A 22,859-nucleotide genomic window follows, 5' to 3' on the forward strand; every position below is an offset into this window, starting at 1 on the left:
ATAACTGTAGTTTAAAAAAACAAGCCTTAAGTCTGTTTTGTGGTGTGACCATTTTATTTTTAAGGCACTTTATGAAAAATAATCATGTCAAACCATATTTGAAAATTTTATCTGAAATAAATTAGACAGGGGCATCATACAGATGTTGTTAATGTCATCTCTGCCTCATTTAAATAAGAGGGCACCTGAATAAACTGAAGAGAAAAAAAACAGACAGTAAAACACACAATCACAGAAGCCAGTGCATAAAAGAGATGAGAGCTGATGATTGACAACTTCAAGCAAATTTTTACAGATCATTTGTTGGGTTGTTCATCACACTAAATACCTAGATAATCAAACTGCTAGGACACAGCTTTGCTTTAGCTCCATGTCTTTAAAGAGCAAATGTAATTTAGCAGAATACAACATGCACTCCAAGTAAAAACTTGCCACACAATTGTGCGACAGGATGTGTTTATACAATATACATAACATTCAACTGCTTCCAAGTAAAATGAAAACATTGACAGCATCTCAAACTGTCCGGTTATTAAAAGCGACTTCCATTAGCGTCCATCAAGAGTTGAGAGTCTGAGTCAGCTTCTCATTAATGTCTCTGGCAGACTGCGGAAGAGCAGAAAAAAATGTACAGGCATATTTTCTAAGTGCTGGACGGTAATTTAATATTTCACACTTTCAGTATGTTTAAAGAGCCTGACAGATATCTGATTCTTGAGGGCAATGACTATATTATTTAAAAACGTATGATCAGCTGATGTTCTTTGTACAGATTATAATGAGCAGAATGTTGAATATGTACATAAAACACATTTTTTGGCAACAATCCCTCAGATGTGGTTGAAGAAGACTTGACAAAGATATGGACCAAAGGCAGGAATACCGTCTATAACATTTACAAATAAAAGAGCACAGTGCATGAAGTCGATTGTGCAGAGGAAATCAAACACATTCGACAATTCTGCCTGTTGATCTGATCCCTTAAATGCAAATTTCAATCGATTTTCGATTTAATATTGAAATTGATGCCCTAATGAGTGTCTGTGTGGAAGAAAGGGTTCAAATACACTCAAAATGCTGCCTATAAAGCTCAAAAACAAAAAACTATCTGCATTATGTTTGATTAAAAAAAGCATATCGGAAAACATATCCGCCAATCTGAATATGGACTGCTATCTGTGTGACAGGCTGATAATATCGGTCGGCCAATATTTCGGTCAGGCTCTTATGTATACATAAATTAAGAAAAAATGCTGATTACATTTAAAAAATTAGTCAGAATCTGTAATATGTTCTAAACAACAGCAAAACCCCCAACAACAAAAAAATTGCATACTGGACAACATACACACAGATACCCATATAGTGGTAACAGACCAATACTTGCCAACAGACGCATTTGGCTCTAATTGTTTGGATTATGGGATTGTCATCACTGTGTAAAATAAATGCCAATTATACTGCTGTCCAATGTGATGAAAATACACATCTATCCATCTATCCATTCATCCATCTTCCCTTCTCAGCCATTTCATATGTAATATTTTCAGAATCATCCCACCCCTCACATTAGTAACATGTATTACAGGGAGCAGTTTTAAAGCAAGAAAATAAAAACTGGTTTTCATGTTGTTCCCGGTTCTTCCACCAGCTTTCATATTTTGAGAAGACAGTATGAAAACTCTTCTGCTGCAAGTAACAGTCGATGGTGCACACAGCTGAAAACTTAGTCAAAGTAAAACTGTCAGCAGCAGCTGAGGAAGGTGCCACAGGAGTGCAGATGGGATCCTGTTCTCATGGGACAAAACTCAATCATTCTCCACCGTCACATTCGTCTTATCGCCGCCTTCCCCATTATTCAGTGGCGTCTGATCAGCTGGCGTGGTGGATTTTTCTTCTTTACCTGCGGTTGCAGAATCAGTATTAGCGGCTCCAGATGTACAGAACCAAGCCTTGATGGTGTCTCTCTTCAAGTACCCTACTACTATGCCACCCACAATGATAAGTAAGAAGATGATGACACCCACGATTGTCCCAGTTGAACTGCTGGGTGGGGTATCATCGAAGAACGGATTCTTCATGGGATCGCTCACCTCCTCACTGACTGGGTTCTTCATCGTGCAGGTGAAGGTTTCAGCATGTTTTGTCTCAGCCTTGAAGACAATCAGCTCCTTTGTCTCTCCCTCCATCATCTTTGCGTCCATCCACCAGGTGTAGGTGACAGGTTCTGCCTCGTCAGTGGCTCCTTCACAGATCAGGGTACAGTTGTCCTGCTGACCATCACAGGCCACTGGTCTGATCCATATAGAAGGTTTGGTCACTTTTATGATCGGTTTAGCATTATAGCTCTCACCATGAACCTTGTTGTTGATCTCCAATGTGTACAAACCTCTGTCATTTTTTTCATTCGTGTTGTTGATTTCCAGCTGTCCGGTCTTTATGTCCAGGGCGGTGCGGCCGTTGAACTCCCCATAATATGTCAGGGGAACATTATTCTCGATCCATTCAGCCAGCAGGTCTCCTTCGTGTTTCCACAGGATGCTGGTGATAGCCACGCTGACGTTAGGCCTCAGCTGGAGATCACCGCCATTCAGGAAGTATGCCGGTATTTGGGCTCGAGCAGAGTTCAACACCGCCAGCAGCAGCAGCCAAAACACCCTCTGGTTCTTCATGTCCACAGTTCGGCACGAATTTCAAAGAATATCGATCGACATATCAGCGAAAAAAACTCGACAGCTTTCAGCTCCTCGATCGCGTAGCCGTCACACCCTTTCTTCCTCGTTCTGACAACACTTCTTCTTTAATGGCGGGTCCTCCTTTTTTTCACGCACACACCGCCACCTACTGTACCGGAAGTGTAACCTCGCGGGTTTTCTGTACTTCAGCTTACATTCTAATTTAAAGTAAATGACAAGGGATATAGGGATTGTAAGGTGAATCGATATATGTTTAGGCAGTAACACAGCAGTATTTGACAGCCATTTTTCCTGTGAGCTCAGATGTCACGAGCAGAACGTATTTGGTGATTTTCGATCATTACGCCGCTGTAGAAACCGGAAGTGAAATACACGCATTTTCCTCCCATTTCCCTTCGTCCCTATTTGACCTGAAACGTTTTTTTTAACCAACGTAGCAGAGGGTGTGTTGTTCATATGACATCCCGCGTTGGTACAAGTATTTAACAGAGCAACAGAGAAAAAGAATATATGGAAATATTCGTTTTTGTGACAGCAGTTCCAGTTAAAGGTGCATTTCTTAAATTATAAGGGGGGCTTCAACTCTGTTTGCCTCCATGCAGTGTGCATATTCACTCATAACTCTAGAAATCCAGTAGTTATCAACTCAAACCTTTTTTTTTTTCATGCAGCACTAAATTTTGTCAAAACTACACATTTTTATTTTCATATCAACGGCTACCACATCTGCTTGGTCGAGTTCCTTTTCAAGAACATTTAGAGGAAAATGTCCATTCTTGCTTTCTTCCATTACCAAAGGAAATCATTATGAGTCGCAACAACAAGCACATTCTTTATTTTAAAAGGATTTTATTGTATAAAACTAAAAGACACTTTGAATTGCAAAGCAGCATTCAGACATATAGGCTATAAATTATTGAATGTCTAATATAAACTAATGCAAATTAAAGGTGCAATAGGTAAGAATTGGCCACCTGTTGAATAAATGCTGCAAAAAATAGGGGGCAACATATCACAAGAGTAATCACTAACTGCTGTTAACTGTAGCTGGCATTTGCTAGTTAGCTCAGTTAGCTGTGTAGCTAGCAGTGTGGAGAACCATGAGAGCGTCTGTATTTACACAGCTAACAAAAGAGCTTTTTTGACCTATGGGAAGAGGTTTTAAGGCCCGGTCAAGGCAGCCCTGGGGTGCCAGGGGGCAAACCTGGCAAGAAAACTACCCCAGCGTCGTTGGACTGAGGGAAGACTGGATGCTGCAGTGACTCACTATCACCCCCCGAGGTACAAAGTGGTACTGCAGGACAGAACGGGCCAAAGTTAGGTGGTTAGCATGCTAACTTTAGTAGATCAACATCAGAAATACTTTATTGATACCTGGGGGAAATTGTTGACATACTGGTGTTCCCGTTCAAGAAATATATATGAGCATAGAGAAGTATAGGAAATATGAAGTAAGTAAAAATACATTAATTCTACTACATATTCTATATATATATAAAAAAAAAGAGATATAACAATAACAAATAAGTATGTAAAAGTGCATGTGCCTTATCTACAATATGTAACAGCAATAAAAAAAATATGCAACTGCAATGTATGGAAAACAAACAATGAATAGAAATACGAGAATGGATATAAAACTATGTACAAAAATGTGCATCAAGCCATCTCTGCAACACAATATAGCATCTTTGACCCAACGTCAAAACTGTTCGTGTTCACGTTCTGTTGAGGATTTCAGTTAATTTGATTTTTGTAAGTCAAATTACTATATATTGTACCTCTAATGTAATTTATTACATGAATTTACTGAAGACTCCAATCTGATTGGTCAGTTACAGCATTCTAATGGTTGTTAGGAAGAACAGACCAACTTTGCAATAACAAAGTTCTGATCATAGACTCTGAAGGAACAATAAAATCACCAAGTCATTTTAAAATTAAGATGTTGTGTCAAATTGATGTTTCTTTGGAGGGTAGTCATGTAACAAGCAGAATAATGTAAAGTGACTTAGTCACTATTGTGAAATAAAGCCATAAAATCATTTTAAAATGAATATTTGTCACAAATGTGTGATTTTTTTTGGTAAGTAACCTTGTAATAATCGGGATAATGTACAATAAACAGGCTGTAACTGTGAAATAAAGCAGTTCAAGGCCCTGCTGGGTTTATTTCACAACAATCTGCTCACTTTACACGACTGCAGCATTTTACGTCATGCAGTTACCGCTGAACTTCAACTGTCTGAGAATTACAGAAAAACGCTGCCGTCACAATTAAGAGCAACATCTTTCATGTGGTTTGTAAAAAGTGTCAGTGTTGGTGATATCAGAAAAAAAAAATTCCACTCTCTAACTGTATTTTAGCAGCTAGAAATGAACAGAAATACACCAGTGGACAGTTTGTAAGTGCTGCATCTGTGGGTACTGAAGCAGATCCTGTTGCTTCACCAAATCTCAGTTCCTCATTTTGCACAAACATGATTAATCCAGTTCAGCTCTCGTAATTTAAAAAAGGGCAAATCACAGTATTTTTAAACTGCATGTACTGGAATTATAATAATAATAAATAATAACAACAACAACAACAATTAAATAATAATAATAAATAATAATAATGATAATAATAATAAGAAGAATGATTCACAAAAGTATAAAACAAGTATAAATCTCTTTAATTTTACAAGCAACTTGAAAAATGTCAAGAAAATTATGATACTACAACAACAGTGACAGCTCATGACATTTAGAAAACAAAATGATTAAAAGTATGAGGAGGAGTTGGACAGTAATAACAGTTTAAAAGAACATATTATTTATGTTTATTAAATTTTAGTTCTGACAGCGGAGTGGCAGTCTGGATTTCTGTGGCGTTGACGCAGCTTCGTTTTCTGATGCTTTCGACCTGGCCGGGATCTTGGACTCCTTCTTGCCGCCCTTCTTTTGCTGGAAAACAGAAATGACAAGGATACAGAATCAGTTATGAACATTGCTGTCACCAAACTGCAGCAGCTTCTGGCCTGATGCACAGCTTCACCTGTATATCTCAGCCTGCTTTCTTGACCTGTATTACCAAATAAAAGTGAATAAAGGGGGTTCACTTTTTTTCAGGTCTGTCTATAATGACTAATTAAAGCACAATATGCATGTTTTTTTGTATTAGGCTGCTACGATAACTTTGTTATAAACCATTTACAACAGTTTGAATTTGAAAGTGAAACAGCTTGAAAGTTGTGGACCACAGTATACAGCCGGTTTGGGTGGGACCCTCTGCATTTTTTAGACTCCTCCCCGTGGATTTCCGAGCCATAACTCTGCATGCTTTTCTGATGTCATCAGCCAGTGTAGGCTGAGTAATGTCATCATGGCTGTTTGTCTCACCCTCCATTTCAATTCAACTCAACTTTTACTTTCCCCCATACAAATTGTTATATTAAGTGGTTTTGTTATCAAATAACAACAGAGACAAAAGACAAGTCATGTTTAATCTGGGGCTGCAATGTTTATAAAATGTCTGAGAAACTGGGTTGGGTATTTTCACTATGTCTCATGGGTTCTCCAGGACTGAGACTGTGGGCCTGCCCTCAGACAAGTCTTAGTTTGTTATTTATGGGCCCATGACACTGAGATTGTTCATAGAACCCTCCCCCCCCCCCCCCCCCCCCCCCCCCCACACACACACACACACACTCAACACAACCCTCTGTAGTAGGTTATGTTCACTTTTTCTCTACAATATCACCAGCTAACAGCATGTCAAGCAGGCCAGCCTGTTGTTATCAGCTGCTCCACCCAAGACACACGGCCAAATAATCACTTTCAGCTACGTCAACTTGAAAAGCAACAATCATGTCCCTGTGATGAGAGAAGGGAACCAGTTCCGCACTGTCCGATCCATCAGAACTACATGCCCTCAGCCTTATCACCGCTTCTTATCGATGCCATTACGTAGGGCTGTACAGAATGCTTCCAAGCTTTGTTCACTGTACATTAATATTCAACTATTCATACACATTAAGATGATACTAAGATTTTGCTGCTGTTTTGTCAGTCGGTGTCAAGCATGTCCTGAAGTTGCTGCTGCTTCCTCCAAGCTAATTAGCATGCTAACTAATTAAAATAATCCTGTTATTTGCAGGTGAAAAACAGGTTTAAAGCTTTAATGTTTTAATGTCCATGAATTCACAGAAGAGAACCTCACAAATAGACGTCTATTTCCCAGATGTTCTGCTGAAAACCTCCCAATATAAAGCTTTTTCAATCTTTAATTAAAATATTGAATTATTTTGCAGTTCACCTTGAAGAAGGGCAGGCGTTTGCTCTCGTTGAAGACGAGGTTCTCGTCGATGAAGGACGGCTCTGTGGCCAAGCTTTCGTTACAAGTGCTCAACTCGTCCTCCAGAGAGTCCTGGACACAAGAAAGAGGGACAAAGTGAAAATGGAGCAGAAATTAATCTGTCTTAAAAAAGTAAAAAATATTTGTGTGTTACTGTTATTACAGGCAGCAGGAAACATTTTTTAGGATTCAGATCAAATGAAAGTTTAAATATATGTGAAAACAACAAGACACATGAACAGAATAGCAATACAATTAAATTAATCAGTGTAAACAATAAAAATGAATGAATGTAAACAATAAAACATACTAACTGAGGCTGTTACTAATTTACAGACACAAATAACTGGTCAGATCATGAGTCTTTCACTGCTTCCAGTAGAAAAATGAATAAATAAAAGTGTGCGTACGTGTTCGACCTGGCTGTGTTTGTCCTCCTCATGCTGCTCCTCCTCCTCTTCCACCTCCATGGCAGCCTGCAGCTCCTCCTGCTGCCTCCTCAGGCTCTCCAGCAGCTCGCTGCGGCTCCGCGACTTCATCAGCTTCCTGGGATACATAAACTCCCGACGCTGCGGGGTGGCACCTGAAGGCAACAACAGAGCTGGTTAGGGACCTGGACATGTAAAGCACTCGAAGACTTTCGGTAACTTCAGTGGAGCATTCAAGCTTCAACCTAAGAATATAAAAAAGGTGAAAAACAGAAATATTCAGGTTAAATGGCGTACCGGTGGGGACGTCCTGCTGTAGCTCCTCCTGCAGGAAGTTGAGGACCAGCTGTTGACTCTTCTCTAAGTGTTCCTGGAACTCAGCCTGCTGCTGGTCCAGGACCGTCCTGTCCAGGGAGGTCTGGTTCTGCACGTCCATGACAGCCCGCTTCACCTCCTCCTGCCGAGCGGACAGCTTCTCCTCAGCTGTTCGGAGCTGCTCGGTGCAGCGTGCCTCAACGTTCTGGAGAAAAGATGAAGGAGTCCAGTTTTATCTCCCTGGTGAAGCTGCAGTTTGTTACAAGTGAAACCTCAACCTTCAGTAGAATTAAAGGGCAACTTTGTAATCTTTCAATGTGGTCACAAAACAACACAACACAATTACAATTACCTCCCTCTCACTGCTCTGATATTTTAAAATCTACTGCTGTGAATTATGGGTTTATTTCAACCAAACAACCTTCCAGAGTCAGATTTAACAAATAAAACTTAAAAAGGAAGAAAAGCAGAGTCCATTTTTACCTGATGGAGAGTCTGAGCTTCAGTGGAAATCATCCCCACGAGGGACAGGTGTCCCTGGGCTTGAGACTCTGTGTGCTCCCTGGCTCTGGAGCTCCACTGGAGGTCCCGTTCCACCAGACCTGCAGTCACAGATCGACAGCATCAACAATAATGTAAACTGCAGACATTAGATGAATGTTTTCATGATCTCTGGAGAAATGATGAGTTTGGTACCGGACACGGAGCTGTGGAGGTTAGAGCAGCAGCCCGTCATCTCTTCCAGCGCCTGCTGGCTCTCATCAGCCGCCAGACGCAGAGAGGAGGCCAGAGAGGAGGAGGTGGAGGAGAGGAGGTCTGCCTGAGTCGACGCCTGACGCTCCACTGTACTGCAGCTGCTGCACACAGGACACGAGATGGTGACAAAGTGAAAGAAATCGAACACTTTTAGTAACTCTTAATTCTTTAACATTATAATTTAATGAATCCAAAACTTAATGCAAAAGTTTCTACATTCCTGTGACAGGGAATGACAATGTTTTGACTTTGACAAGCAATGTTGTGACTATTTGCTGTGACTCACCTGCTGATGTTCTCCTGCAGCCCCCGCAGAGGTTTCTGCAGAGATCTGGAGGCAGAGCGCAGGTCGGTGTAGTCCTTCTGGGCCTCCAAGGCCAGCAGGTTGAGCTGGTCCTGCAGGCACTGGATGGTCTGCTTCATACCCTGACAGAAAGAGGAACAGTACGGGTGTTAGTTTCACTCAAAATGTTATAAAGTAGGGATGTGACAAAATTTACAGACATAGAAATGTGACAATTTGCATCACAGGGGTGAAAAGTGGATTCCAATATCAACAGAACTTGTGCAGAGGGTATTAATCTTGATTCGCTGATCCATGAAAATAACAATGAGTTTTAAAGAAATGCCTTGGAACAAAAATCTACACAACATTCTCAGATAGGGTTGCAGTGGAATACCTGTTACAAAGTACAGCATGGCATGAAAACTGACTTTATTATTAAATCATCAAAATATTTTCTGTGACATTTATTTTACCATGAAAACCAAATAGTGTGGACGGGGGCCTGAACCGGTTGTCATAAGTATCGATACGTCAACATTTTCTGATACCACATGGTAAAAATGATCTCTGTTAAAGGAGAAATATGTAGAGAATGAGTACAGCAAATGTGCATGGAGTCTCACAGGTCAGCTCATACCGTCTGATGTCTCTCCTGCGCTTGTCTGATCTCATCCTCCAGCCGGTCGTGTTCAGCCTGCAGTGAGCTCAGGCCCTGCACGGCGGCCTCCCGCAGCGCAGCCAGCTCCTGCACCAAGCTGCTGAAGAACACACCCACCTCCTTCATCGCCTCCACCTGAGAGGGACAGACAATGAGAATGGCAAGGATGATGAGGAGGGTTCAGCACGGGTGTACGAGAAAAAGACCAAACCCGGATGTGGACCAACCTTATCGGCCAGAGCTCGCTGCGTCTCCACCGACGCTCTCAGATTGTCGTTGAGCTCCTTGATAGCTGAGAGACCCATCAGAGTCCGAGCCACTAGGACCTCCTCCATGTCCTGTCGGTGCTCCTCCTGCAAACACAGACAAATAAAATTAAACAAAACATGTCAAATATGGTTTGAAGCAGGCGCCAGGGAGGCGTCAGGAAGTTTCCAACATATTACAGCTTCATTCTAAGATATAGCTGTGATATGTGAATATTAGACTGGAATATATCTTAGAATGAAGCTGTAATATGTTGGAAACTCCTTGACACCTGCTTCACATTTTACTCACGGCGTTCCCCAAGGGTCAATCATGAATCCATTACAGTTTTCTCATGAAACTTTTTCTAACTGCCCGCCTTTCACATATCAGTTACAGGATTCGCCCAACACTTCCTCTGTCACACAGCATAAAGCAAACTGCAGGAAATTTGGAGTTATTTGATTCCAGCCTCTGTTTAGACAGCTAAGTAAAAGGGTTGTACAGTCACGTTTTTTCCAGCTTAAATTTATATCTAAACTTAGATCATTCTCATCCTTTGAGGGTTTACATAGGGTTGTCCATGCTTTTATTTTTTCCTTCTGCATCACCCTCTATACTGGTATTTCTCAGGACTCCCTCCATCCAATTCAATTTGTCCAAAATGCTGCTGCGAGAATTATCACCAGGTCAAGAAAACGAGATCACTCCCGGTCTGGCTTCCATTCCTTGGCTTCCCGTGGAGGTTTGTATCGATTAAATTTTATTGTTAACCTTTAAGGCTCTAAATGACCAGGCTCCTCATGACATCAAGCCTGGCCGTCCTCTCGGTAACAGTTCAGGCTCTGGGACGACCTGCTGAGATCAGGTCTGTTACATCCATCACTGCTTTTAAATCTTTTCTTAAAACAGTCTTTTTAAAAATGCTTTTATCTAATTTTATCTCTTTGTGAAGCACTTTGTAATTGTGTTAAGAAAAAAGATTAATCAGTTGATCGATTATTAAATTAATTGCTTTTTTTTTGAATAATCGAGGAGTAATTTTTTTAAGGAAAAGTCAAAGTTTTCTGATTTCAGCCTCTTAGATTTGAAAATCCGGTGCCTTTATTCCTTTATGACAGTAAACAAACATTTTTTGGTTGTGGACAAAGATATTTGATTCATCTTGGGCTTTGGTAAACACCGATTAATATATTTTATTCACTGAACACTTATCGATTAATTGAAAAAAATGATAAAACTGATTAATGAATGTAATAGTTAGCTGCAGCCCAAGAACATCGACCAATACACGGATGCCAGAATTTTTTTTAGTCCCTAATATCTCCATTGTTCCCAAAAACCCAGTGTCACTAATGATAAGAATTAGAGTTAGGGGAAAACTGATCAGTTTGAGGATTACAGTCAAATTAATAGATACTCGATCAGACATCATCCTTCTCACGTTTAATCTATGAACTGTCCTGTCCTCTCCTCACCAGTAGCTGCAGCAGGCTCTCCTTGTCCTGCAGACACAGCGCTTCATGTTCCCGCACTCTGTCCTGACAACGTCCGACGCCGTCGGCCACTAGCTGGCTGACTCCACCCACCAAGGACTCCACGGTGGTCAGAGCTCCCTTCAGCGCCACCTCGTTCATCACGAGCAAACCGTCTGCTCAGGAAGAAGGAGAGGGAGACGGAATTAGTAAGTTAGATGCTTTTTATAAACTTAAAACCAAACGTTACAAAATGTTAAATGTTAATTTGTCTCTGGTCCCCAGGCTTTTTTTTTTATCCCTCTTTCCAGACCACTGGACATGTTCTGTGGATATTCATGGTCCTAATGATTTTAGGAACCCCTGGCCTTTACTCTAGAGTCAACATCAGTATAGACAACATATCTAAATACTAATGGACAAATCTCTCTCTTTTTTTAAATACCTTTTTTTATCAACTTTAGAAACACTAAACTTTGTTGTGCATTTATACACACTGAATTTCCCAGGATGGTTTGTTTTTTCAGGTGGGGTTGTATGAAGTATTAATCCATTCATTAACTATGGACAAAATTAAATATTACATTTTTTTTTATCAAATACCTCAATGTATTAATAATATGGTAATGACTAAGTGGGTAAAGGAAACAGCTAGAACAGTGAGGCAAGTTCAGAAAAATTCACTTTACTGCAAATTAGTCTGCTTCTTGTTTATATTGTCCTTATTGTTTTTTTCCTCCTGTTTACTTATTTATTGATGCTTCTTTCCATTTTGTTAACCCCAATGCTGTTGTGATACTGCAAATAATTCCTATTGTAGGATTAATAAGGATCATCTTATGTCAATGCAGCTTTTAAAATCAGGAAGAGACAACACTGTCATATCACAATATAAAAATATCCAAAACCTAAGATGATATCAAGTCTTATCTTATGTTTCCTCAGCCCACAGATGTAGCTCATACAGCCCATAAAATCAAAACTATAGCACTGAGCGTGCTTGATATCTTTCAGACGTCTGTGAGGTATCGTCAAGCTCATGAAAGGCGTCTTTCAACGGTTCACGCATAGCAATCAATCACCAGTTTATCTCTGATATGGGGGGTATTGTTGGTGATCTCCAAAAACCTGATGGCGAGTTTAAAAGTTAGGGATACAGTCCTTTAGTGTGAACTTGGCATTAATTGCAAACTGGACCATGATTGACTTAAATCCTGCAGGTCTGTCAAGGTGTTAAACTTAATTTATGGTGAGAGCATCCTTATAGTGTGGGAGTTTGTCAGGAGGACTTCAACGATCAGCCTCAGAGGATGAACCCTTTAGATTTTAATGACCCTGCCATTTTTCCTCTTCTGCTACAGCTGCTCAGACCGTAAGAAAAGCTCATATGATCGTACCGACTGCCTGCGAGTAGCTGCTCAGCATGTCGTGGTGTTTGGTTCCCTGCTGCTGGATGCAGCGCTGCATGTTGCTGAAAGCTCCCTCCATCCGCTGAGCAAAACTCTGCTGGATCTTTGAGTTGTGCTGCTCCACCTGCAATCCCAATCAAATGTGCATTTGTTATTCCTGATGAAACTACAAAAAGCCAAGAAAGCGGCTTTGTGGCGATGCATGTTTCTGATAATCCAATAATTTAAATTTATCTTTGGAGGCAGGAGAATTTTCTTCAGTTAATCTCAAAAATGAGTGCAGTTTGAAAAGGGACCTTTTTCTTCCGGTCCAGCTTGTCATGGAGACCCGACAGGTCACTGGTGCTGGCGTCCACTGTACTCAGCAGCTGCAGGAGTAAACAAAACACACACAGATGAAAATATAAAATTCTCAGCAACATGACACACATAGTATTCACCACTTAATATTATCTGTAAAAACACAAAAAATGAGGTAATATGTTGTAATCATGGTGCTGATCACATTGACGGGTAAACGTTTGTAGTATTTTTTAACAGCAGAGTGGAAACAAGATAAGCTTTTCTGAGAAAGGAAGTTTGGTCAGAAAAAGCAAAATAAGGAAGTTACAGGTTACTGGGTAAAGGGATTTATTAATAATATGGAAAGTACACAAAGAGAAAAAGGAACAAATTAGAAAAAAAAAGAGAAGGAAATGCATCTAAATATAGTTAACATATCAGATCAGTGACATGTTTACATACTCAGTGGTTATGAACTCGACTTGCAGTCAAGTGTATAAAAGCATCATATGTCAGCGTTAGTGGAGCTGGTCTGTACCTGTCCGGCGGTGCTGTACAGTGTCTTCTGTGCCGATGTGAGCTCTGAGCAGATGAACTCCTCCTGACTCAGCTTCTCTTTCGTCTGCTGCAGGTCCTGGCTCGTCTCCTCCAGCCTGAAATATGCAGTGGTGGAAATATAACCAAGTACATTTACTAAACCACAACATTTGTCTTGCAACTTTATTTACTTACAGTTACAAATTTTCAAACTCTTCCCGTTCAACCACACCACAGACTATTAGGGCATTTGTAGAAAAAAAATAAATAAAATACAGAGCAATGGGGGAGGGGTAATATCAAGGTATCGTTATCTTTCCCAATGTCAAATTCAAGCACTTCTGAAAAATTTTCAAAGTGCATTTTAAAGATATTCAAGCACCTAAAACTGCAGTTAACCATTTATTTAGCCCGACCAGGCTTCAAGCGAGCTGCGGTGACGTGTCTACTGCTGCAGTCAACATGTGATTACCCTCTTTTTCTTCCCCTAAAACAAGCGAGTGTTGTGATGCTCAACTCATGTGTGCAGGAGAGCAGAGAGAAAGAGGTTTTCAAAGTCTCCATGTTCAGCTCTCAGCACCTTTGTACTTTCTAACCAAATCTTTGAGCTTTGAAATTTAGTTTCTCTCCGTTTGTACTGTAGGAGTCATGTCAAGTTACTACTGATGAAACCCTAACCCTAATCCCAATTGAGAATATTTCCTGATAGTGCTGCTTCATAATAAAAGCATATAAATAACAAAACATGGCGTGCATGGTTCTCACAGAATAACCACACTACAGACATGATGTTATAGAATATGATATATAAAATAGTTAAAATGAGCTAAACATTGAATATCGACAGCGAAAGAGCAAATCCAAAGGCAACATAGAGATTTATAAAGCAGTAAAATTAATTCAAAAACATCAGGCATATTAGTAAAACACTGATGCACAATGAGTATTTTTATTTTTCATACTTAAATGACATTTTAGCGATTATATGTACATGCTTTACTTTTATGTGGTTTAAACACTGGGAAGCATTCATCTTCTACCACGTGCAGTCTCATTTAACATGTAAAAGATGTGTTAACATGTATGTATGTGTAATAACAATCACTCACCTCTGCTGCTTCTCGTCCAGGTCGGCAGTACACTGCTCCAGTCTGCTTTTACTGTCCACAAACAGCTCAGTCACCTGCAGAGAGGAACAAAGTGTGTGAACAGCTGCTGCAGGTGGAAGCCATGATAACAATAGGGCTGCACAATTAATCAAAATATTATTAACAGCGCAATATGGCCAAGTACAATCGCACAACCATTTTGCAATTTTTTTTGAATAAGGAAAAATGTATGAAAATAGCATTATAAATGAGGAATTGTAGTGCTGCAAAGATTATCTGTCCCACAAAATCTTGTTTTCCAGATGAAAGAAAACATGTTTGTTTGGTACAACTACCAACCAACTAACACTGATGAAAAGTAAGACAGAAGGTAATGTGTGTGAATTGGCTAAAATATTGTAATTTAATGTTTACTATTTCACAATAACACAGAAACTCCCAGATTAAATTCAAACTAAGCTGTGTTTGAACTTCCACAGAGTCTCTGCAACAACCTGCAGGTCTGGAACATGTTTCTAACTCATGTCAACATGATTTTCTGTGAAATAAAACTAACTGAGGTTAAAAGTACCTTCTTCAGCTCCTCCTCCATGGCGGCGATCCGGTCAGTGTACTCTACTATTTGCTCCTCATGAGAGGTGATCTGACCCATCATGCTCCTGAAAAACACACACAGGGCTGTCAGTTCACTGATATTTGACGTCCTGGGAATGAAAGGCAATAATAATTGTCTTTCTGGTGCGTTTAGGAACAGCTTGGACAAATCCTACTGATTCAACTTTAAAAGGATGAGGCCCATTTTAACAAATAAAACTGTGTGTCCTTTCATGTGACTTACTCGTAGTTTTCTGCAGACAGATAAACTCCGTTCTTGTCTCGAGTGGCAGCCAGGTCGCGCTTCAGACGCTCAATCTCCTCTGTGTATTCCTGAGTGGACAGAAACACAAAGACGTTGATGTGAATGTGTTGCTTGACTTCAAGTTTGAATCAAAAACATTTCCTAACATGCAGCAAGTAACTTGGCTTTGATATCATACTTTACTGAACTGTTCTAATACAAAATCTTTTTTTTTTAAACTAATTAAGAGTGAGAATGAAGTCTGTGTCTTTTAAATCTCGTCTACCTTAATGAGCGTCCTCTTGGTGAGTTTCTGGTTGACTTCAGGTTTGTTCATGATGTTCTTGGCTCTGCTGGCGTACTCCAGCGTGCTCAGCGTCTCCTGCACAGATGGAGAGAATATTACAACTGAGTGTGGACTGAATCAGAGGTGCAAAGTGCTCCGGATCTGTAGAAGCTCTAAAGTTTAAAAACTCAGCAAACAACTTCAAAATAGAGATATTTTTTTTTCCTGAGCAACAGAAGCATGTGTCCACTGAGACAACAACGTACTTCCAGGTTGCTGGAGGAAGGCGACACGGTGGCGATGATGGAGGTTTTTGTTCGTCCTCCCAGTGAGTCCTGCAGGATTCTGGTCAGCTTTGACTCTCTGTGGGAAGAGTACACATAATACCACATAATTTATCTAACTACTAATAACAGCTGTAGACCCACAAGACATCCAGAACCAGGGTCAGGGATTTGAATCATGACTCTACCTGTACGGGACGTGAGGTCTTTTCTCCACCAGAGCGGTGATCACTCTGCCCAGAGTCAGCAGAGACTGGTTGATGTTTCCCGCCTCGCGAGCTCGCTTGTCCACCGCACCTGACCGCCCGATGTTCTCACTGCCGGCGAGATCCACCTGGAGGAGGGAGGAAAGTTCACACCATTTCACTGCGGTGACATTTACTAATTCAACTACTCTGACACTTTTATCGTGCAACTGATTTTTAGTTTTCTACTCTGTAAATGGAAAAAAAGAGAAACCTTTCTCTGGAACTGACACATGTAAAATAAACACCACTCACAGCTTATAATTTTCATATTTTAGCCTAATAACTCATGTTAGAGAGACACAACTGATTGATCCCCTTAGAGGATCTGTGTTTTGGTCATTGGAAAACTATCACAAGTACACTGCTGGAATTAAACATAAGAGTCTAGTTAGATTCAAGGCACGCTCCTGTCATCACGATGGTTTGGTGTAAGGTGGTCATCAAAGTCTGAGCTGTCTTCTTTAATGTCAAACATGTTTAATATTATTGTAATTTTTAGTCTTGGTTGTTGACAGTGTTCATGTCTCTGAACTTCACTATTTGCATGAACCAACAGATGCGTTCTCTCCAGCATCTCCCTCTCTTGTGTCATGCGTATGCAGTCAGCATGGCGTGTGGCAGGAGGACGCCACTCACTGCAGGAGACGGAGTTCAGTATACTGATATACACTTTTAATGTTTTAGTTTAATGTTTTCTTTATTTTTTTGATTATGTTGATGCTCTCGCTCTGAATCTTTATCTGGATTGGAACTTTTTAAGGCATCAGTGAGCCTCTCTGACTGGAGGATCTTATGACTTGCAAATATGAACATAGTTTGTTTGAGCTTCTCTCTGGATTGCAGGAGTTCTTATACAGAGTCACAGGAGTGCCATAAAAACAATTAATCAGTAAAAGAATAAGAAAATAAATGTAGAAATATAAATATTAGTTTGATATTGTAAAGACTTAAATAGTTTGACCCTCCTCCCTTTGGAGATTTTTTTTTAACTTTTACTTTAAATATATGATGTTCCTAGTTTAAGACTACTTGGCTAAAGATTTCTTTATCTACCTTTTATATGGCTGCTGATCTCTCCCAACCAACCCAACCACTGGACTGTATGCAAATGAATGTGATATGATGCAATAATATGCAAAATGCTAATGCTAGCTATATTTATTGTAAAAGACATGCTAACACCAGCTGCAGGAACTCTGTCATTCTTGCCACACAAGAGCAGCTGCAGGCAACATCTGTGAGTTTTTTTTGTGTGTTTTTCTTCTTCTGTATTTCCACCAAAAGCATGATGGGAAATAATTTCAAAGGGATTCTAGTTTCAGTCTTGTAAATCGTGACCACAGTGAAGTCTCAGAGTTTTTAGTCACAAACTAAGACTTTGCAAATTGTCTTTCGGTGGCAGACTTGAGTCTTCCAGTGTGTGGTCGGCGCAATTCCCTCTGGTTTACAGTACTGTTCATATTAAACAAGAATTATTACCAGATTGAGTTTGCCGATCTTCACCAGCTCCTCTCCCTCCAGAGTGATCTCCTTCATGTGGATGGTTACTGAGAACACTGAGTGAGAGCGACTGAACAGAAACACAAGAGGGGAAAACGAAGCAGAAGTTAGTGTCACATAAGTAAAACACTGCGAATAAACCAGCAAACTGCTAAACTCTGGAAACAGAAATTACAGTTTACCTGGAGTAGGCGTTCATGAGCGTGGACGCTGTCCTCCTCTTGGCTGCTCCTCTCTCAAGGATCTGATAAACCTCATCTTTGTTGTGCACCGTCACCTCCTCCAGACCCTTGACCACCACACCTCGCTGCAACACACCACACAGAACGTTTGTCAAAAATATCAATACACTGATCCGTTTTTGATATCACATGTTTGAATAGATATAATCCCCCTTAATTAAACGTTTGATGGCATCAAGAGTTTGGAATCTAAAAAAACAGATCCACAATGAAACAACAGGGAACTTTATTAATTTCGTCGGGGTGACCCAGTTCGAGAATTACCTTGTTGCGCGGGTCGTCAAAGAGCTGCAGCCGCTCGTTGACGTCCTCGGTGGGGCTGAGCAGATCGAACAGCTCCTCATTGTAGATCTCCAGCAGGGAGACTTTGACGGAGAACTCTGTGCCGTTCTCAGAGAGCTTCTCAAAGATCTGATGCAGCGTTCTGGGGATGATGCCGGCCAGAGGGTCCTGAAAAACAGTCAAAGACATCAGCACTTTCAGCTCAGTTACTGTCTGAGAGTTCATTTCATCATGCTTTTAAATCTGATCCGCTCTAACAAAAAGAAGGGGGGAAAATAACCCAAATACGAGCGAAAACTCACTTCCTCCCAGGTGAACTGCTCGTCTGGAGTCCTCTCTCCCTCCATGGTGAATGTTTTTCCTGTTCCAGTCTGACCGTAGCTGAACAAGACAGCAGGAAACCCATTGATGAATATTTTTTGTTTCAAGTTCATAAACTCAGTTCAGGGCAGAAACGAAGATGACAGAGATGCACTTACGCAAAAACGGTGCAGTTGTATCCCATGATGACTTCATCCAGAATTGGGCAAACGACGCTCCTGTACACTTCAATCTGCTTGGCAGCTGGACCAAATACCTGAGCACACAGAGAATTCCTTTACATTGTATTATCATTTTTCCTTCCTTTTTATTATATAGTTGTTGTTTTTTTTTAACTCAATTTGTTTGTGTCAATTTTCTTTTTTTTCCATTTTTTTTTTCATTTTGTAAGGATTGTCAGTGTTATTGTCTAAATTATTGTTCTTATGTATTGAGAGAAAGAAGCAATAATTATATTGTGGAGGGAAAAAGAGAACACTTCTGCATCCACTCACCATGTCAAACGTGTAGGTCTTTCGTGACGCCTTATCGTTCATCCCTCCCGTCTTCACCATCACCTCCTTCCTGTTTGAATCGCAGTCGATGACCCCGTAGGACGACTTGCGCTCCACCGTGTTGAAAGGCCTGAAAACAAAACGCAGCAGTCAGAGCCGACTTCTCTGAACTACATCTGCAGGACAATGAACTTAAAATTCTTTTACTATCTATCGTTACTTTCACAAAGTAATCATGTCCACAAATATGAATGGACATCAGCAGTGATGGAAAGACGAAGCCTTATGAAGCTTCAGGGCTTCAAACGCAGTGACATCTGGTAGTTTGTACAACTCACAGAGACTGGGTCATGACCCACAGGTGGGTCTAGGGTTGAGCAATTTTGAAAAAATATCTAATTGTAATTATTTTGACTGGTATTACAATTATGTTATGATATGCAATATTAGAGGAAATTATCATTTTTACATTATTATTCCTATTTTGACTGAGAAACATGTTAAAATGACTAATGATTTTTTGTTTTTTGCAGGAATTTGTACCAAATGAAGAATTTCTTTTTTTTTTTAATGTCTGTAGAATCTGATTTGTAGGACAGGACATCCGTTTCATTCATTCATTTAAAAAGTTTGACACATCTTGCCTTTAACAAATATTGGACCTGTGATTTAAAATTGGAAAAAAACCATATTGCGATTTCAATAAAAGGCCAAAAAAAAAAAAACAATGGAAGAAATTCAGTAAATTTAAGATTTATATCTGCAGTAACCTTTTATAAAGCATTTAAAATGTATATGTTGTTTCAACGATGAGGAAAAATCGAGAGCCTGTTAATTCCACCTAAATGCATTTATTGTGTTTCATTTATAAAGTTGGCTAAAATGTCCTAAATTGTTTCTGATAAAGAAAATAAAAACAATGAGATGACCTGTTAACTAAGATGAAGTGCATTTATAAAATATTTAACACGTGGATTTGTTTTCAACAACACACATCAAGATAATATAAGGTGAAGCAGAAATGGCAGTTAGTGGTCAGAAACTTTAATTTATACACAAATTAACTCTTCCCAAGATTTATTGATTAGGCCTATTATGACCTGGGTTGCAGCAGTTTGTATTTTTTTAAAAGTGGGTCACCACAAAAAAAAAAAAGCTGCACAACAACACTTGGCTGATATTATAGATTTAGTCTCATATCAGTCCATAAAAAGTCTAAGAATCTTGTTTGTTATTCGGTCTGTGCACTTTTGTTCAGAAGTGCTGCATTAAAGGATCAGTGTGTAGGTTTTAGTGTTTTTGAAAGATGATGGACATTTATTAGACATCCGTGTCTCAGTGTTCAAATTTAAATCCGTCCACACTGCTCAGACTGACAGCTGGGATAAAAGCTTTAATCTGAAAAGCTTCTCTTAAACAACAGAATCATTTAAAGTGTAATTTAATGTGAAAGCTGGTCACCATTCACTTCCATTGTTTGGGAGATTCTGCAACGCTGTTTTTTCTCTGAAACTCCAGCAGTGTTTTGTGAACTAAAAAAACTAAACCCGACCTTCAATCGGCATGAGGGTGAAGAGATAATGACTGAAATGTCGCTTTTGTGTGAACTATCTTCAGATCTTTTCATGGGGCAACAGAGGAAATATTTTTTTGATCCAGACGGTTAAAAAAAAAGTCTTTTAAGATCGTTGTTAAACAGCCCTCTGGGTTCTGAGGATGGAAAGATGTTTAGCTCTGTGGCTCAAGTTAACCACTGTACATCACATGACAGACACACATTTTGGGATAAGAATAATTCTGCCTCAGGATCACATTTTACTTACCAAAATAAGGCTTTAGAGGCATTTTCTAAACAGGCAAACTGTACATAAAAATGTTGGTTATGCAGAAAAGATCATAACACGGCCACTCTGGGATTAGTCCTGGCCTTTAAAGTCAGTTCACCAAGGAAATTAAACTCATAAACATGCATATGAAACTCTATTTTTGTTTGTTATTTATGCATTTTATTTAAACTTGTACAAGACAATTAAACTTTGCATGGAGAAAATTTATATTTTTCATCCACCAGCCAAATGATAAGATAAGATAGAGATGCACAATAGATTAGGGATGATAAACTGTCAGCCAGTAACAGGAAGTTTACATTATTATTTATGATTTATTCTGATGTGATTATAGCCGATACATATCAGCTATAACAACAACAACAACAATCATTTCATTTTAAGTCTTCAGCAAATGCTCTGCAAAAGTCAAAGAATATTTGTGAACTTTTTTGACAAACTTATCTGGAAAAACTAAATCAACATTTGAAGAGTCAGAACTGTTCTTTGTTTTTGTTGTTAAAGGGATGTCAGTTGATTTGGTTCAGTCAGAGCTGCAGAATATTAAATTATATAAATTTGCTGCTTGTATCTCTGTGCAGCTATCCTTTTTACAAGGTAGTATTTTTTTTAGTATAATGCTTCAACACCATGTGTGGAATACATATGCAATTACCCTTTACTACATATATTTTTATACTCTAGCACTGCTATTTATCAGTCGCGTTTTTCTACCCGTAATTTTGATCCTTGACCTATCGTAACAAGTTAATTATTGTGATCAATAAAGTTTATCTTACTGAGAACAAAGTGACTGACACTAGCGTTAAGTAGCTCAATAAGTGTCACCCACAACACACCCACACCATCCACAACAGTAAAGATAAACATAAATTTAAGTTGTTTTTCTCTCCATACCTGCATCTGACAACGACCTGGATGTTTCTCCCCTTTTCCTCCCGTTTAATTCCGCTCAGGTTGTGTGAAGCCATGGTTGCAGAGAGATGCTCTCCTCTGCACAATCAGTCTGTAAGTAACGGTAACGTAAAGAGTTACACACATTAAACGAGTACACAAACGACCCTGAGACGATATTAAAAAAAAAAAACTTTTGTAGAGGCAAAAATCTGCTTGTTCGCAGCTACAGAAGGTAACACTGCATAACATTTAAATAGATGACAGCAATGTGTCCAACGACAAGTGAAAAGTAGCAATTAGCTAACGTTATCGGTTAATTGGCGTTTATCCAAAGAAACTTACCGAATGACAGTGATCACTTATCTTCCTCTCCCTCTACGAATAATCCGTTTATTGTTTCAACCACTAATATGACTTAGAAGTAAAATATTTAACGTCTTCTTCCTCCTCAGACAACACAGTCTCTTCTTTACTTTCTGGCGCTCTGCAACCTCCGACTAGAAACATTTCAAACAGTACTTTTAAATTTCGCTGAACCAATAACAGGAGAGTAACGGTCAAACAAACGACCCCATTGGTTCCGGAGGACTAGTGATTCGTGCGGCGCAAAGCATCGCGGGAGATTAGCATGGAAATCCCTGACCGGCAAATATTCTCGCGAGAGTTATCATTTTAACCATAAACACAATCTTTCTTTAATCCTTACCAAGTGTTTTTTGCCATTAAACCTACCCATAATTTAACTACAACGATGTCAAATTATAAAACATGATTAGTTTGTATATCGCGCACAATGAACAAAGAATCAAGGCGTACAAATCTCGCGAGATTTTCAAAAATCTTTGGGTACGAACATATGTATACCACCATCTTTCCACTAGATGGCGATGGTTTGACATGATAACGACTGCCGCCGAGTGCAGGTAACAACGTCGTTTAATTACCTTGAAATAACCGCAGTACAAGTATTAAAATATAATTAGTGTGTTTCATTGTTAATTGTAGTTATTTTGAATGAGGATTCATTAAAAAAACTTTTGAATCAGGTAAGGATTGTGAATTTCAGCCCATTATGAGTGCGGTATGT

General features: G+C 39.5%; 2 protein-coding genes across 2 annotated transcripts; both read right to left on the bottom strand.

The window, feature by feature from the left end:
- Window positions 1–1,808: 1,808 nt before the first annotated feature.
- On the bottom strand, window positions 1,809–2,739 carry LOC146315037 (uncharacterized). The gene has a single exon (XM_084736519.1). It carries the CDS (start codon window positions 2,670–2,672, stop codon window positions 1,809–1,811), a length of 864 nt encoding a protein of 287 aa, XP_084592645.1. The 5' UTR covers window positions 2,673–2,739.
- Window positions 2,740–5,348: 2,609 nt separating this feature from the next.
- kif11 (kinesin family member 11) lies at window positions 5,349–22,277 on the bottom strand. Its single transcript, XM_084736037.1, has 27 exons — window positions 22,115–22,277; window positions 21,773–21,881; window positions 19,029–19,158; window positions 18,693–18,790; window positions 18,516–18,594; window positions 18,196–18,381; window positions 17,872–17,996; window positions 17,669–17,759; window positions 16,130–16,275; window positions 15,924–16,020; window positions 15,658–15,753; window positions 15,372–15,460; window positions 15,105–15,192; window positions 14,534–14,607; window positions 13,426–13,540; window positions 12,902–12,973; window positions 12,594–12,729; window positions 11,200–11,372; window positions 9,703–9,828; window positions 9,455–9,610; window positions 8,818–8,957; window positions 8,472–8,632; window positions 8,259–8,377; window positions 7,758–7,980; window positions 7,443–7,615; window positions 6,994–7,104; window positions 5,349–5,642 (listed from the first exon to the last, which is right to left on the bottom strand). The coding sequence occupies exons 2-27, from the start codon at window positions 21,844–21,846 to the stop codon at window positions 5,529–5,531; spliced, it is 3,192 nt and encodes a 1,063-aa protein (XP_084592163.1). The 5' UTR covers window positions 21,847–21,881; window positions 22,115–22,277; the 3' UTR covers window positions 5,349–5,528.
- Between the last annotated feature and the right edge of the window lie 582 nt (window positions 22,278–22,859).

This window comes from Lutjanus erythropterus, chromosome 14, assembly GCF_056507025.1.
Source record: "Lutjanus erythropterus isolate fLutEry1 chromosome 14, fLutEry1.hap2, whole genome shotgun sequence".
Lineage (NCBI taxonomy): Eukaryota > Metazoa > Chordata > Actinopteri > Lutjaniformes > Lutjanidae > Lutjanus > Lutjanus erythropterus.

Coding starts and splice junctions, on each gene's coding strand:
- LOC146315037 (XM_084736519.1), bottom strand. CDS start 2,672: ATGAAGAACCAGAGGGTGTTTTGGCTGCTGCTGCTGGCGGTGTTGAAC.
- kif11 (XM_084736037.1), bottom strand. CDS start 21,846: ATGGCTTCACACAACCTGAGCGGAATTAAACGGGAGGAAAAGGGGAGA. Junction 12,730..12,901: donor AGCTGGACCGGAAGAAAAAG/GTCCCTTTTCAA, acceptor TTGGGATTGCAG/GTGGAGCAGCACAACTCAAA. Junction 8,378..8,471: donor CCTCCACAGCTCCGTGTCCG/GTACCAAACTCA, acceptor CTGTGACTGCAG/GTCTGGTGGAACGGGACCTC.